The 12855-nt window shown below is 20.4% G+C and overlaps 3 protein-coding genes across 3 annotated transcripts; all 3 read right to left on the minus strand.

The window, feature by feature from the left end:
* Positions 1-979: 979 nt before the first annotated feature.
* Positions 980-1681, minus strand: SRAE_X000060700 (Hypothetical protein; the record flags this gene model as incomplete). Its single annotated transcript, XM_024644971.1, has 2 exons — positions 980-1540; positions 1583-1681. 2 exons carry the CDS (start codon positions 1679-1681, stop codon positions 980-982), a joined length of 660 nt encoding a protein of 219 aa, XP_024510476.1.
* Positions 1682-3433: 1752 nt separating this feature from the next.
* On the minus strand, positions 3434-4802 carry SRAE_X000060800 (ShKT domain and Neurotransmitter-gated ion-channel ligand-binding domain-containing protein; the record flags this gene model as incomplete). Its single annotated transcript, XM_024644972.1, has 2 exons — positions 3434-3711; positions 3767-4802. 2 exons carry the CDS (start codon positions 4800-4802, stop codon positions 3434-3436), a joined length of 1314 nt encoding a protein of 437 aa, XP_024510477.1.
* Positions 4803-6156: 1354 nt separating this feature from the next.
* SRAE_X000060900 (SH3 domain and PTB/PI domain and Tensin phosphotyrosine-binding domain-containing protein) lies at positions 6157-10536 on the minus strand (the record flags this gene model as incomplete). Its single annotated transcript, XM_024644973.1, has 4 exons — positions 6157-7016; positions 8216-8231; positions 8286-8918; positions 8968-10536. 4 exons carry the CDS (start codon positions 10534-10536, stop codon positions 6157-6159), a joined length of 3078 nt encoding a protein of 1025 aa, XP_024510478.1.
* Positions 10537-12855: the final 2319 nt, after the last annotated feature.

Consider the following 12855-nt stretch of genomic DNA (forward strand, 5'->3'; position numbering starts at 1 on the left):
AATTATTTTTAAATAGCAATTGAATAGAACTTTTTTTTAGATTTATTATCATTTTCTAAGTAATAACTTACATTTATTTTATTTTAAAATATGCAAATATTACTTTATCTCTTAAGTTTAGACATTAAAAGTTATTAAAGAAGTAACAAACTATTCAATAGAAACGGAATAAAATCTTTTTATTCTAAAAATCATGCTTCAATAAATAAAATAAAAAGTACCATTTTATTAATATTTTATCAAAGTAACTATTAATTTTAAATATTTTCTCTTTTTAAAAAAAAAAATAGAGTACTAATTTTGTTTTATATTTAATGAAACTCTTAAAGACTCCAAAATCTTTTAATTGACAACAATAATTGATAAATTAAGAAAATATATAAAAGGTTTTGACATCTGTTTTTGAATATAAAATTTCTTTTCAATGTTATTTTTTTTATAAGTATTTCTTTATTATTTAATTCAATAAGATGAAACAAAAATATGTATACTATTTGATAAAAAAAAAACATCATTTTTTATTAGTGTATATCTTGTAAAAAAAAATAATCTGTGTAAAATGTTTTTTCCATGCAATTATTGTTTTTTATTTAATTTGCAAAAAAGATAAAAAAATTTAAAAAAGCTTATTAGTTATTTAAAACAAAAATGTAATTTTTTAATTATATAAACATTTATTTAAAATTTATTTAACTTAGTTTAATAAAATTTGTTATTGATCAAATAAAAAAAAAACAGATTATAATAAAAATCAAAAATGTATTTTCTTTTATAAACCCGTTTATATTATTTTAACAATCAATTAAACTTTTACATTTAGTTTTTTTTTTATATTTTAACAAATTGTAAAAAAATATTTTGTATATATTTTAAATTATATATAATTTGTTTACACACTACTTTTTTAAATATAATTTTTTGATATTTATAATAAAATATTACATATTATTGCGCTATTTATTTATTTTTTTTTCTGTTACTATCCACTATCTTGTAAAAGAGGAATAGTATTTGAATTGGTAGATGTTTTGTTATTAGTTGATATATTGATAGAACTTCTATCATTATTTTCATCATATGCTGGTGGTGGTGGTAATGATATTGGTGATATTATTGTTGATGTTCTCAATGGTGTTGATACTGTGTATGAAAAGGCAATTGATTGATAGGAGGGTAAAAAATTAATTGATGATTGAGAGACAATACTTAGAGATGTAGAGTTAGTTCTCCTTGTTGATGCATCTGATCTTCTATTTCCACACGTAACACCACGTAAAAAAAATAACATTGATGAACCACGGTAATTACAATTTGGAAACCACATAAAATAATTACAATCATTTGATTGTAATGTATTATTTCCCATATAAGTAATTGGAACTCTACCAAATATATTTGGTCTTGTTAATTTTGATAAAATTAAAGTACAAAGTCCTGCTATTGATATTAATAATGCAATACCAAAAATAAAAGTTACATGATCTTCATGAACATCATTTGGATATTCTAAATAAACAGGTGTATGATAAGTATTATTTATCTAATAAATAATAAATAATAAAATAAAAAATAAATAAATTACCTTGTGTGTTTGTTGTTTAGATATAAAAAAATCACAAAATGGTAATTTATTAGTATCATTTAATAATTTGACAAAATTACAACAAGCCATTCGACTCATCTTTAATTGTCTTTTACAAAAATGTATAACTTCATTTGTATTTGTAATATTTATTTTTTCTAAGGTAGATAATGTAGTAGATTTAATTAATTCATTATTTATTGATAATGTTAAATTTGTTGGTTGTTTTATAAAAACCATTATAAAAAAATCTAAAAAAAATTATTAAATTCTTTATAGTTATTGTAAAGATTTAACATTATAATAATGTAATTTTTTATAACTATATAAACATTTCCTTTTTAAAAATTTACTTTATCTATATATTAAAATAATATATTATAATAAACTTTTATAACAAATTTGTCATCTTATACTTTATAAAAAAAAATCATTTAATATTTTAAGAAGTATTTTAAAAAAAAAAAAATAAATAAAAAACCAATAAATTTACAGTAGGTTAAAAATTAATTATAACAATTTTTTTTTATAAATAAATAAAATATATATGAATAATAAAATTACTATATAAATTTAAATAAATAAATATTATATTTTATTTTTTAAATTAAAAAAAAAATAGATATAAAATAAAAATTTATGTTATTATGATTCTTTAAAAACATTTATAATTCTTGTTATAGTAAATTATCATAAATAACATATTTTTAGTTTTTACCAAAAATGCTTGTCAAATTAAAGCCGATCAATCTTTGGTGGTTTGAAGTTAAAATATATTCATTTAATAATCTAGTAAAAAAAAATATAAATAATTTTTAAAATTTTATTTAACAAAATATTTTGAAGGAATGTTTAAAGTGGTATATTTTTATAACGTTTTTCTTCTCAAATAAAGATACCCGATTTATAAAACATTTAAAAAAAAAAAAAAATTTTTTTTCCGATATATAACTTATTTTAGATGAGGTTTTCTCTAAGGAAGACAGGCTACTTTTGTTTATAAATTTGAGTATTGTCATATTTCTTCTTATAATAAGATATTTTCTCCTAAATTTAAATACACCAAATCTGATATAGAAATTTCTATATAAACATTTATTTTTTTCTTTTTAAAGAATGTTATTGTTTAATAAGTAACTTTTATTTAAAATAGAAAAGAGATAAATGAACATTTAACATATAGTTTATTCATAAAGATATCATTTTAATTCTTATATAGATAAAGAAATTTAAAAAAAATATATATATATAAAAAAACTACAATTTATGATAAACATAGCTTTTTTAAAAGTATTTTTATTTTTAGTATATCAAAATTATTATACTTTAAACAGGAAAAAATGTTTTCAAAATATACTATGTTGTTAAAATAATATATATATGTATTTGATTTAAAAAATATTTTGAATGAAATAAAGTATATACATTAATCATTGTAATTGATGGTTTAATATTTAAATTTTGATTTTTCAACAATTCCTTAGAGTCCAAATATCAATTGTGCAATAATTTCAATGAAAAGAAAATTAAGTTTAACATTGAAAGATGAGATATTTGCCGTATTATTCATCAATCATTACATTCATGTAAAAGTATTTGTTACTAATTTTAAATTTTTTTTTATTTTTTTTTTTGTTAAATTAAATAAAATATATTTTAATGTTAAATTATTTAAAATGTAATAAAAAAAAATAAAATTGTTTTAAATATTTATATTAATTTATTAAAATGATAACAAAATTGTAGTGACTATTAGTTTATTGGTTTTAAATTTGAAGAATAAAATAAATTAACTTTGTAACCACATTCAATTTGGTACATTTTTTATTATTAAGTTGTTTTTTTTTCAATCTAAATGATAAAAACTGCTGTTATTGCAATAATATATGCAAATGTTGCGATGGCATAAAGTAATATATTTAACGAATGTGCTATTCTTGAGTATTCACTATTAGATGATGACTCGGCTTCTTTTCCATTTATTGAAATAATTCTATCAATTAAATTGCATATAATTATTAATTGATGAGGTGGTGGTATACGGTTTGCTGAAAGAGAAAGTTTTCTTAATAATAAACTACTAATAAAAAGAATTGACGTTGCGGAAAGATTAAAACCAGCATAAATTACTAAAAAAAAGAAAGAATTATATGATAAGCTTAAATTATTAATATGATAAAATACCTATTTGTGGTGTTGTTGAAGTATATGTTGGCATTCTAGTGTTAAGAAGTACCAACGAAAGTATTTGCGATAAAATTGAAAATGCAAGTATACCATTTTGTGTATATGATAATTGAAACAAAACAGATGATACTGATAATAATGTTGTAACTAATGCTGGTAACATAATTTCAGTATAATAATATACAGCATTTCTTCTTAAACCAATACATAATTCACAATTATTTGTTTCAATATCAAATGGATCCCTTTTCCAGTCACCTAAAATAGAAATAACATATTTTGAATCTGTAACTGATAAATTTTCAATTGTCCATCCAGATATATGAACTTCTGATAACTCAGCATGTTTTTTATTACTTAATTCTGGTGATACTGTAAATCTGACAGAAAAATATCTTTTGTCATCAAATTTAAAGCATACTTTTTGATAGTCATTTGGGTATTCAGTATAAACAAAATTATATGGAACAGCAAAATTGAAATCTGTCCACATATATACTTGTCCTGTGTAATTTGCGGCAAGAACTTTTGATGTAATTGTTCCAGGATTGTTAACTGGACCATTTATTTGTACAAGTTGTGGTGTAAATATTTGTACCCAGTAAAAATTTAACCATGATATTCCCCATTGGTCTTTATCCCATGAAACTTTAGAATCATTCCAACTAAAAACCATACGTCCAAAAACTTTAACCATCTGTTTAATTTCATCCATCTCAACATGATTAAGGCGAATACTTTCAACATTAACAATTTTTGTAGAATTTGATGATGAATTTGTATATGTTTGTCCCAAAAATTGACGTAATTTCCATGCACGATCACCACCTTGACAACTTTGACATGATCTTCTACAATTTGCCATCATCCACATTGCATTACTTTGACATTCCCCTTGACTAGCCCATAATGAACATTTTAAATCTGAATCAACACATGATGATATTGTATTTTGTTCTTTTGATTGTCCAATTATTGCCAATAATATTAAAAAAATTAAAAATAAAGAAAAAATATGATTTGAAATATACATTATAATATATCTAAAAAAAAACTATTTTAAATTTTTTATAAATTAATATATAAATAATTATAATAAAAAAAATAAATATATAAAAGAATGATTTTAGAATAAACTTAAACTTTTCAACAACACACTTAATTTATATTCTTTTTTCTTTTATTATTAAATTTATTTATAATAATTATTTCTAGTTCCTATTTTAATTTCAATTTTCATTGACTTTCTCTTAAAATCGGTAACCTATATTGAAATTAGTATAAAATTTAAAGGAACAATGACATAATGACTATACTTAAATCCTAATTTCTGAATTTAAGATATACTTAAAAATATATTTATATATATTAGAGATTTTCTTAGATGATTATTATTTAAAAATAATGGAAATATAGATAATAATGTGTGTAAATATATATTTTTGGGTGATTTTAAAGAGTATTCAAATTATAAGATTACTAAATATCTTTTATAGAAATATTTAAAAAAAAAATATGGAAACAGATTTGTATAATCAACAAAAATTATTTTTTTTTTAATAATTTTTTAATGGATGTATGGTTATTTACATTCAACCGAAAAAATGTTATTAAAAAAAAATTATTTTTTTTTAGATAATATAATATTTGTTAGTTAAAATAAAAAAATTTGATTTTTATATTCTTTTTTAAATAGTTAATTTAACTTTTACCAATAAAGTAAATCCTTTTTAATATAAAATGATTTTTATTTATATAAATGTATGTTAAAAATAGATATTATCATAATGATAAAGTTATAAATAGAACGTAAACAAAATATCTTAAAAAAAATAGTAAAAAGATAAAATTAATGTTATATTTAATTAATATTTTTATTTAAATGAATTAAATAAATACAATAAGTAATTTAATAATAAATCTTGTTTTTAAATAATTAATTTAACATTTTAATATCAATTACATAACAATTACCATTGATCAAAATAAATATAAAAAAAAGGCCAAAGGGTTTTGTTAATTCATTGAATATATGTTAATTACAATATAATGAAAAAATTTTATAATATTTCTTTAATTATATTTAATATACTTTTAGTATTCAAACATTTCCTATCAATATTATTTAAATTTAGTTCATCCAACAAAAATATATTAAAATTGGGACATACTGAAACATAAAAAATTAATTACTTTATTTAAAATAGTCCAAATTAATATTAATGTAATTTAATAATTATCTTTATTCCCATTTAAAAAAAAATATATATTGTGAGGTTAATTAATATATAGAAATTTATTTTATTGTAATTTAAAACAATTAATCAATGACATTTTTATTTGTTTTTGCATATAAAATGTCAAATTTTTTTTAATTAAAAAAAAATTTAGTAATAAGCAGCAATCAAATGTGATTTATTGTTTTCATTTTGAGAAAAATCATTTGCTACTTTATATCTTTCATATACTTCTTTAAAAGTAGTATTGTTATTTTTATGGTTAATTCTATCTGCCTTTTGGTATTCATAACTATTATTTGATATGGAATCTAAACTTATTTGTCGAACATGAAAACATTTCTCATTTGTATTTGAATTATTAAGTATTATCTGTTCAACTTCATCATAATCTGTCTCATCATCTTCTGAAAAGTCCGTAATTTGTAAGACAGATGGTGGACGTTGTAATGGTTCACTATTATCACCATCATTATCTTTTTCTGTCTTACATTTTCTATGTTGTAATAATAATTCTAATTCTCTAGATGTATATGACTTATATCCAGATCTATTTTTTTCAATTAACAAAAGACTATATAATCTATCAGCTTCTTTTCCACAATATTTTTTAAAAACATCTTTTTCTAGAAGAAATACATTTCTACCATTACATTTTCCAAACATTTTAACAATTTTTCTACTAAAACCTTTAGCAATCAACCAATTTTGAAGATCTTCTTCAGTTGACTTTACTGTTATACAAATATTATCATTATAATCACTGCCTTGATAAGTATTTAATTTTTTATAATCAAGTTTACATATTGTATCATGTAACTGTTTCATGAAAGCACGTTCTAATGTACTTGAAAGTTCACTATCATCATAATCATTCTGTTCTTTACTATTTTTTTTACTATTATAATTTTTTTCTAATCTATCAATTTCTATATTTGACATTGATTTTGAACGATTATCATTATTAATAGCTTTTGTTAAATATTCATTTTCAATGGTTTCATGATATTCTAAAATAAAATACATTTGTTTAAAAATGAAACATAAAAAATAATACAATAAGACAGAGGATATATTTAAAAATATTTTATAATAATAAAAATCTTTAGTATAAATACAAAAACAAAGGATATAAAAAAAGTTGTACAAATAAGCTTGCAAAAGGAAAAAAAAAATTTATATTTTACTTTTTTTTTTAATTGACAATAATATACTTTATCTTACAAAATTAATATTATTTTGATCAAAAAAAAAAATATTTAAAATATTTGGATATTAATGAAATTGCCAAAAGTTTAAAAAAAGACTATTATATGCAATAATTGATATTAAATACATATCATAAAATATGTATAAAAAAAATTTTTTTTAAGGCAAAAAAATATAAAGTAGAAAAGCTTTTTCTTTGCGAATTGAAATAGCTTATATATATCTAGCATATATTTTAATGTTATTATGAATATAATTAAGAAAAAATATTTTTCTTTTTTTTTCACTCAAATTTCATTAGTATTTGATACTTTGAATATATAAAAAAAAATATATTTTTTTTGTATAATTTTAGTTATAAATTATCTAACTAAATGATATATTCTTTAGTTTTATGGCAAGTATAAATATATAATTTCTTTTGTATAACCAGAATACTCAAGAATTTATCTTCTTCTTTTTACTACAATACATTGAAGGTTCAAATTGATGTAACAGAGGTATAGAAGGAATAATAGTTTAAAATTTTATATGAATTTTCAGGAAATAAAGAGCACTTTCATTAAAATGAAAATTTTCTCTTCCATTATTCAAAATAATTTTTTTTTTATAATAGACAGAAGGCACATATAAATAACATATAAGGTATTTGGTAAAATTGTAACTTTTTTTTAACAAAGGTATCATTTAAAAAAAAATAAATTTCATCATTTTTTTTTTTTAAAAAAAATCTTGATGCAAGGGAAATTTTTCTTTGAATTCATTCAACATAGGTTAATTAAATATTTGATTTTTTTGACATTATTTCAATATAAATAAACAATTTAGAAATATCTAAATTCTCCACGTTTCCCTTGCCTTTGCCTAATATACTCAGGCACATCATCAGGTATTAATGATCCAGGAACTGGTCCTGTTCCATTATGATGTGCATTATTGTGTATTGGCATAGAAGGTTGGTGGTTTCCTGACTGGACATTATATATATTTGATGACGAACCTTTTAATGTTTGTTCCTAAAAAAAAATATATAAATATTTTAATTAATATTTAATATAAAAAATTCAAACCTTTAAATTAGATGGTGACTCCTCTAATCCACCTGGTATTGATACAGTTGCTAGAATAGTTTTTGGTACAAAACCAATTTTATTATTAGCATTTCTACATTGCCACCAATTTTTTTGATCATTAAGAAGTTCTAAAAGTTCACCTCTTGATACAGTTAATTCTTTTTCATGACCTGATAATCTATCATGTGTTACTTGAACAATTTTAGCACCTCTTTCTAATAATTCTTCACCATACTCTAATTGTCTTGGATTTTGTTCATTAATATTTGTATATGATTGTGGTCTTTGTTGATAAATAGATGCTGTTGTTGAATTTCTTGGTGTACCACCATTTGATGGTGCTTTAAATTCTGATGATGATCGTTTAGATACAACAGATCCATTAGTATGTTGTAATGGTGAAACATATGTAGCTCTAGTACCATAATTACCACCTTCTGAATTTACTGAGTGATTTTCATACATTTCTTTTAAATGCATCTCTTCTTGTTTCATTCTTTCTCTTCTTAATTTTTCTTCTTCTTTACGTAATCTTTCCTCATCCTCTCTTAATCTTCTTTCTCTTTCACGAATTTTTTCTTGTTCAAATCTTAATTTTTCTTGTTCTAATTTCATTCTTTCAATTTCAAGCTAAAAAAAATATATATATAAAGTATAAATAAAAATAAAAAAAATTTACAGTATTATCAACAGAATGTTCACGACTAACAGAACGACTTGGTGGTACCATTCCATTAGTATATGGTGCTGTACGTTGTTGTGGTCCATAATATGAATTATAATTTCCTGATGTTTTTAATGGTGGTGCAGAAACTCCACGATGTATTGGTACTGGTGTATTTGTACCAGACATTTGAATACCACTATATTGTCTTGAAGTATGATAATCATTATTACCACTTTGTGCTATACCATATGGTGCAAATCCATCCATAAATACTGGTCTATATGGTATTGGTAATGGACCATTCCATTCTTCTGGTGGTATCCTCCATGCATTTCCTAAACTCATCCAAACATCAATTTCTTTACTTGTTAAACAATTATGTAATAATTCTTTTGCTTCTCTTGATATTAATGGACTTATTACTTGTTCAGCAATATTACGTCCTAATCCCCATTTTGAAGCATCTAAAATAACTGTTAATGGTGTAAATAGAAAATGTAATAATTCTGGAGCATTTGGTTCATGAATATGGCCTTTAAGTTTTGCAAGTAAATTAAAACTAAGTTTAAATTTTTGTAGAACTTCATAAAATTCTTGTTGATGTGGTACTTGTGCTCTTAATTGTAATATACCATTTTGTATTTCAATTGGATTTGAAGCAAATCGTGATTTAGAAGAATTTCTTTGACTTTTTAATCTTTGTTGTTGTAATTCAATTTCACGTTGCGCTAATGCAGCAGATTGAATTCTAGCAACAAATCTTTCAATATCATCAAAACAATGATTTAATGTATTAACATCACATTCAAAAAGTTCAGTACCATCCTCAAAAAAATCATCTTGATTTATTGGTGGTTGTTGTTGTTGTTGTTGTGATTGTGGTGGTAAACGATAATCTCCATTATACATATTTTTAGGTAATGGTGCATAATTAGTATTATAACTTAAATTGGTATCTCTTCTACCACCTTTAACTCTATCATATTTTCCTTGAAGATATAATATCATATCATTTGCCACTTCACGAGCTGATACTCTAGTACATTGAAATATATGCATTTCAGTTGGATTAGCTCCTTTACGACCACTACGAATATCTTCATTAACAATAAATATAAGAATATTATTATATAAATCTTGTGAATCATTTGATTGATGTGATGTTGGATCACGTACTAAATCCATTGGAAATTGTTCAACTAAATCACCATTCTCATCTTCAACACTAACAACTTGTGGTGTTAATTTTAATATCATTGGTTGTGCCCATATAGCACTATTTCTTTCCATTTGTTTTAATTTTCTAACACCATCTCCTGGTGATTGTAAACCAAATTGTCTTCCAACAGCAAATGTAGCTAAATGTTCAACAGAATATGATGGATTATTATCATTAGGATCAACTGATGGTCCTCTCCTTCTAACAGAATTTGGTGGTAATTGTCCATACATATTTGGTGGAATATTTCCACGATTTGGTAAACTAATTGCTGATCCTGATCGTGAACCAAATCCTTTTGGAGATGAAGGAACCGAATTTATGGGATGTTGTCCCATAGAAGGCCCTCGTGAATAATTCATAGATAAAAATTTTTAATAAAATAAATCTAAAATATCTATAAAATTATACATATATAGTTAAATTCATATATATTTATATATGTTTTAATATTGATAATTATATATATTAAAATTTTTTAAAAATAAGATAATTTAAAGATGATTATTAAATATATTTGTATATTTAAGTATATAAAGATAAAAAGGTATAAAAGTTATTGACTGTAAAATTAAAAGATAAGATTTTTAAATATTATGAGTAATATAAATCTCATCTTTAAAAGTTAAAAAGAGTAGTGATAACAAATTATTGATAGATTAAACTTTTTATCGTGGTTTAAGCAAACAATTTACAAAATATTATAAATATAATCATACTCAATATATTTAAATTATTTGATAAAGTTATTTCTATTTTAATATTATTTATATTATTATTGATAAGAAAATTTATGAACATCTATCTAATATTAGTGTTAGAAAAAGAAAAAATGAAAAACTTTAACTAAAAATTAGTCATTACAAAAATGTTAACAATATATGCATGTATAAAAGTATAATTATGAGTAGTAATGTCAACAGTACTGATGATAAAGCAATACTATATTTAATTTTTTTTTTTTAATTTTCTTTTCTAAAATCTAATTTATTTTATTAATACAAAAATAAAAAATTTAGGTTAACAAATATTAAAAGTACCTTCATTTGAATTATACATAAAGTATTAGAAAAATATTTACCATCATTAATAAAAATACAAGATAAATTTTTGTTTTTTCTTATATAAATAAGAATTAATTTTAGTAAAGTAAAAAAAAAAATAAATAATGACAAGTTATAAACATTTATCATTCTAAAGGTATGTTAATTGTATAAAATAAAAAAAAATTGAAATTTTTATGTTGTCTTATTTCAACAAAAATATGTGTATTAAAATTTAATCAAAAGAAATATTTTTATGACATTTCAATATTATTTATTAAAAAAAAACTAAATAAAAAATAAATATATCATATTTTCAAATAAAAAATAAAAGTAGAAATATATTATGTTATAATCAATGATACTTTGAAATAATTTATTAGTACAAATCATTAAACAAAATATATAAAAGATTACGGATAAAGAAATATATTACAATACTATTTATATATATTACCTATTATGATGATATCAACTAAAACCTATATAATGTTTGTGATTTGAAAACAATTAAAATAAAGTTTGACTCTTATTTGAATAACATGTTTATGATAATAGATTATTTTAATATGACCATTTTATGTTAATAAATAAAATAGAATTATAGTCGGAAATTTAAACTATTAAAGAAAGTATATATAATTAAAAGACAGTACCTTGGTATAATTAATAATCTATTGATATGTCTAATATAAATAATATTATTAATAATATCACTTTATTCTTATATCAAAAAAAATCTTTTTATTATAACCATTTTGGGTAAAATAAAACTCTTTTATGATTAATTTTATAATCATTTTTCAATAATGATTAGAAATATAAATAATTTGATAATATATATATGTATTAAAAAAAAAAGATAATGTATATGTATATATACATATTAAATAATAATATTAAAAAAATAAAATAAATTTTATAAATATTTATATGTGTTAAAATATAATATGATATAATTATTATCATTAAAATATTTATATATAAAATTTTTCTTATAAGGTAAAAGTTGAAAGAGACAAATTTATGAGAGAATATTGAATCATTATACATATATACTTTCAATAATGTTTACTAAGTTATTGAACTTTTGAACTAAAAATGATTTAAAGTTGTTGAAACATAAGCTACTTTCATTTAGACAGTTATTATTGTTTTTATTATTTATTTACCTGATGAAATATTAATATAAGTTGATTGAATTAACTTTAATATATGTAAAAAGTAAAATGAGAAAAAAGATAGAAATTAATAAAGCATTAATATTTAAAGTTTTCAAGTATTTCAAGCAAATGAGACTTTCTTAATGATTGTTAATGTCTTTTTAGACAAATAAAGTTTTATTTAAAGTATGTAAAATGTTTTATAAATAATATCCTTTTAAATATTAAATATTTATACATATAAAATTATTTTATAATAATGATAAACTACAAAAATGTTGTTGTATATATATATTTATAAAAATAAAAAAATAGATTTAATTAGGAAGTTAATTTTGATTAACTAAAATTACGGTAATAAAGAAGAAAAAAAATTTTTTTATCAACAAAATCTATTATTAATTATAAAAAAAAAAAAATTCTTTTAATCTACATTATTAAAATAAAAGTGGCATTTTTAAAAAGGTCAATATAC

This window comes from Strongyloides ratti, assembly GCF_001040885.1.
Source record: "Strongyloides ratti genome assembly S_ratti_ED321, chromosome : X".
NCBI lineage: Eukaryota > Metazoa > Nematoda > Chromadorea > Rhabditida > Strongyloididae > Strongyloides > Strongyloides ratti.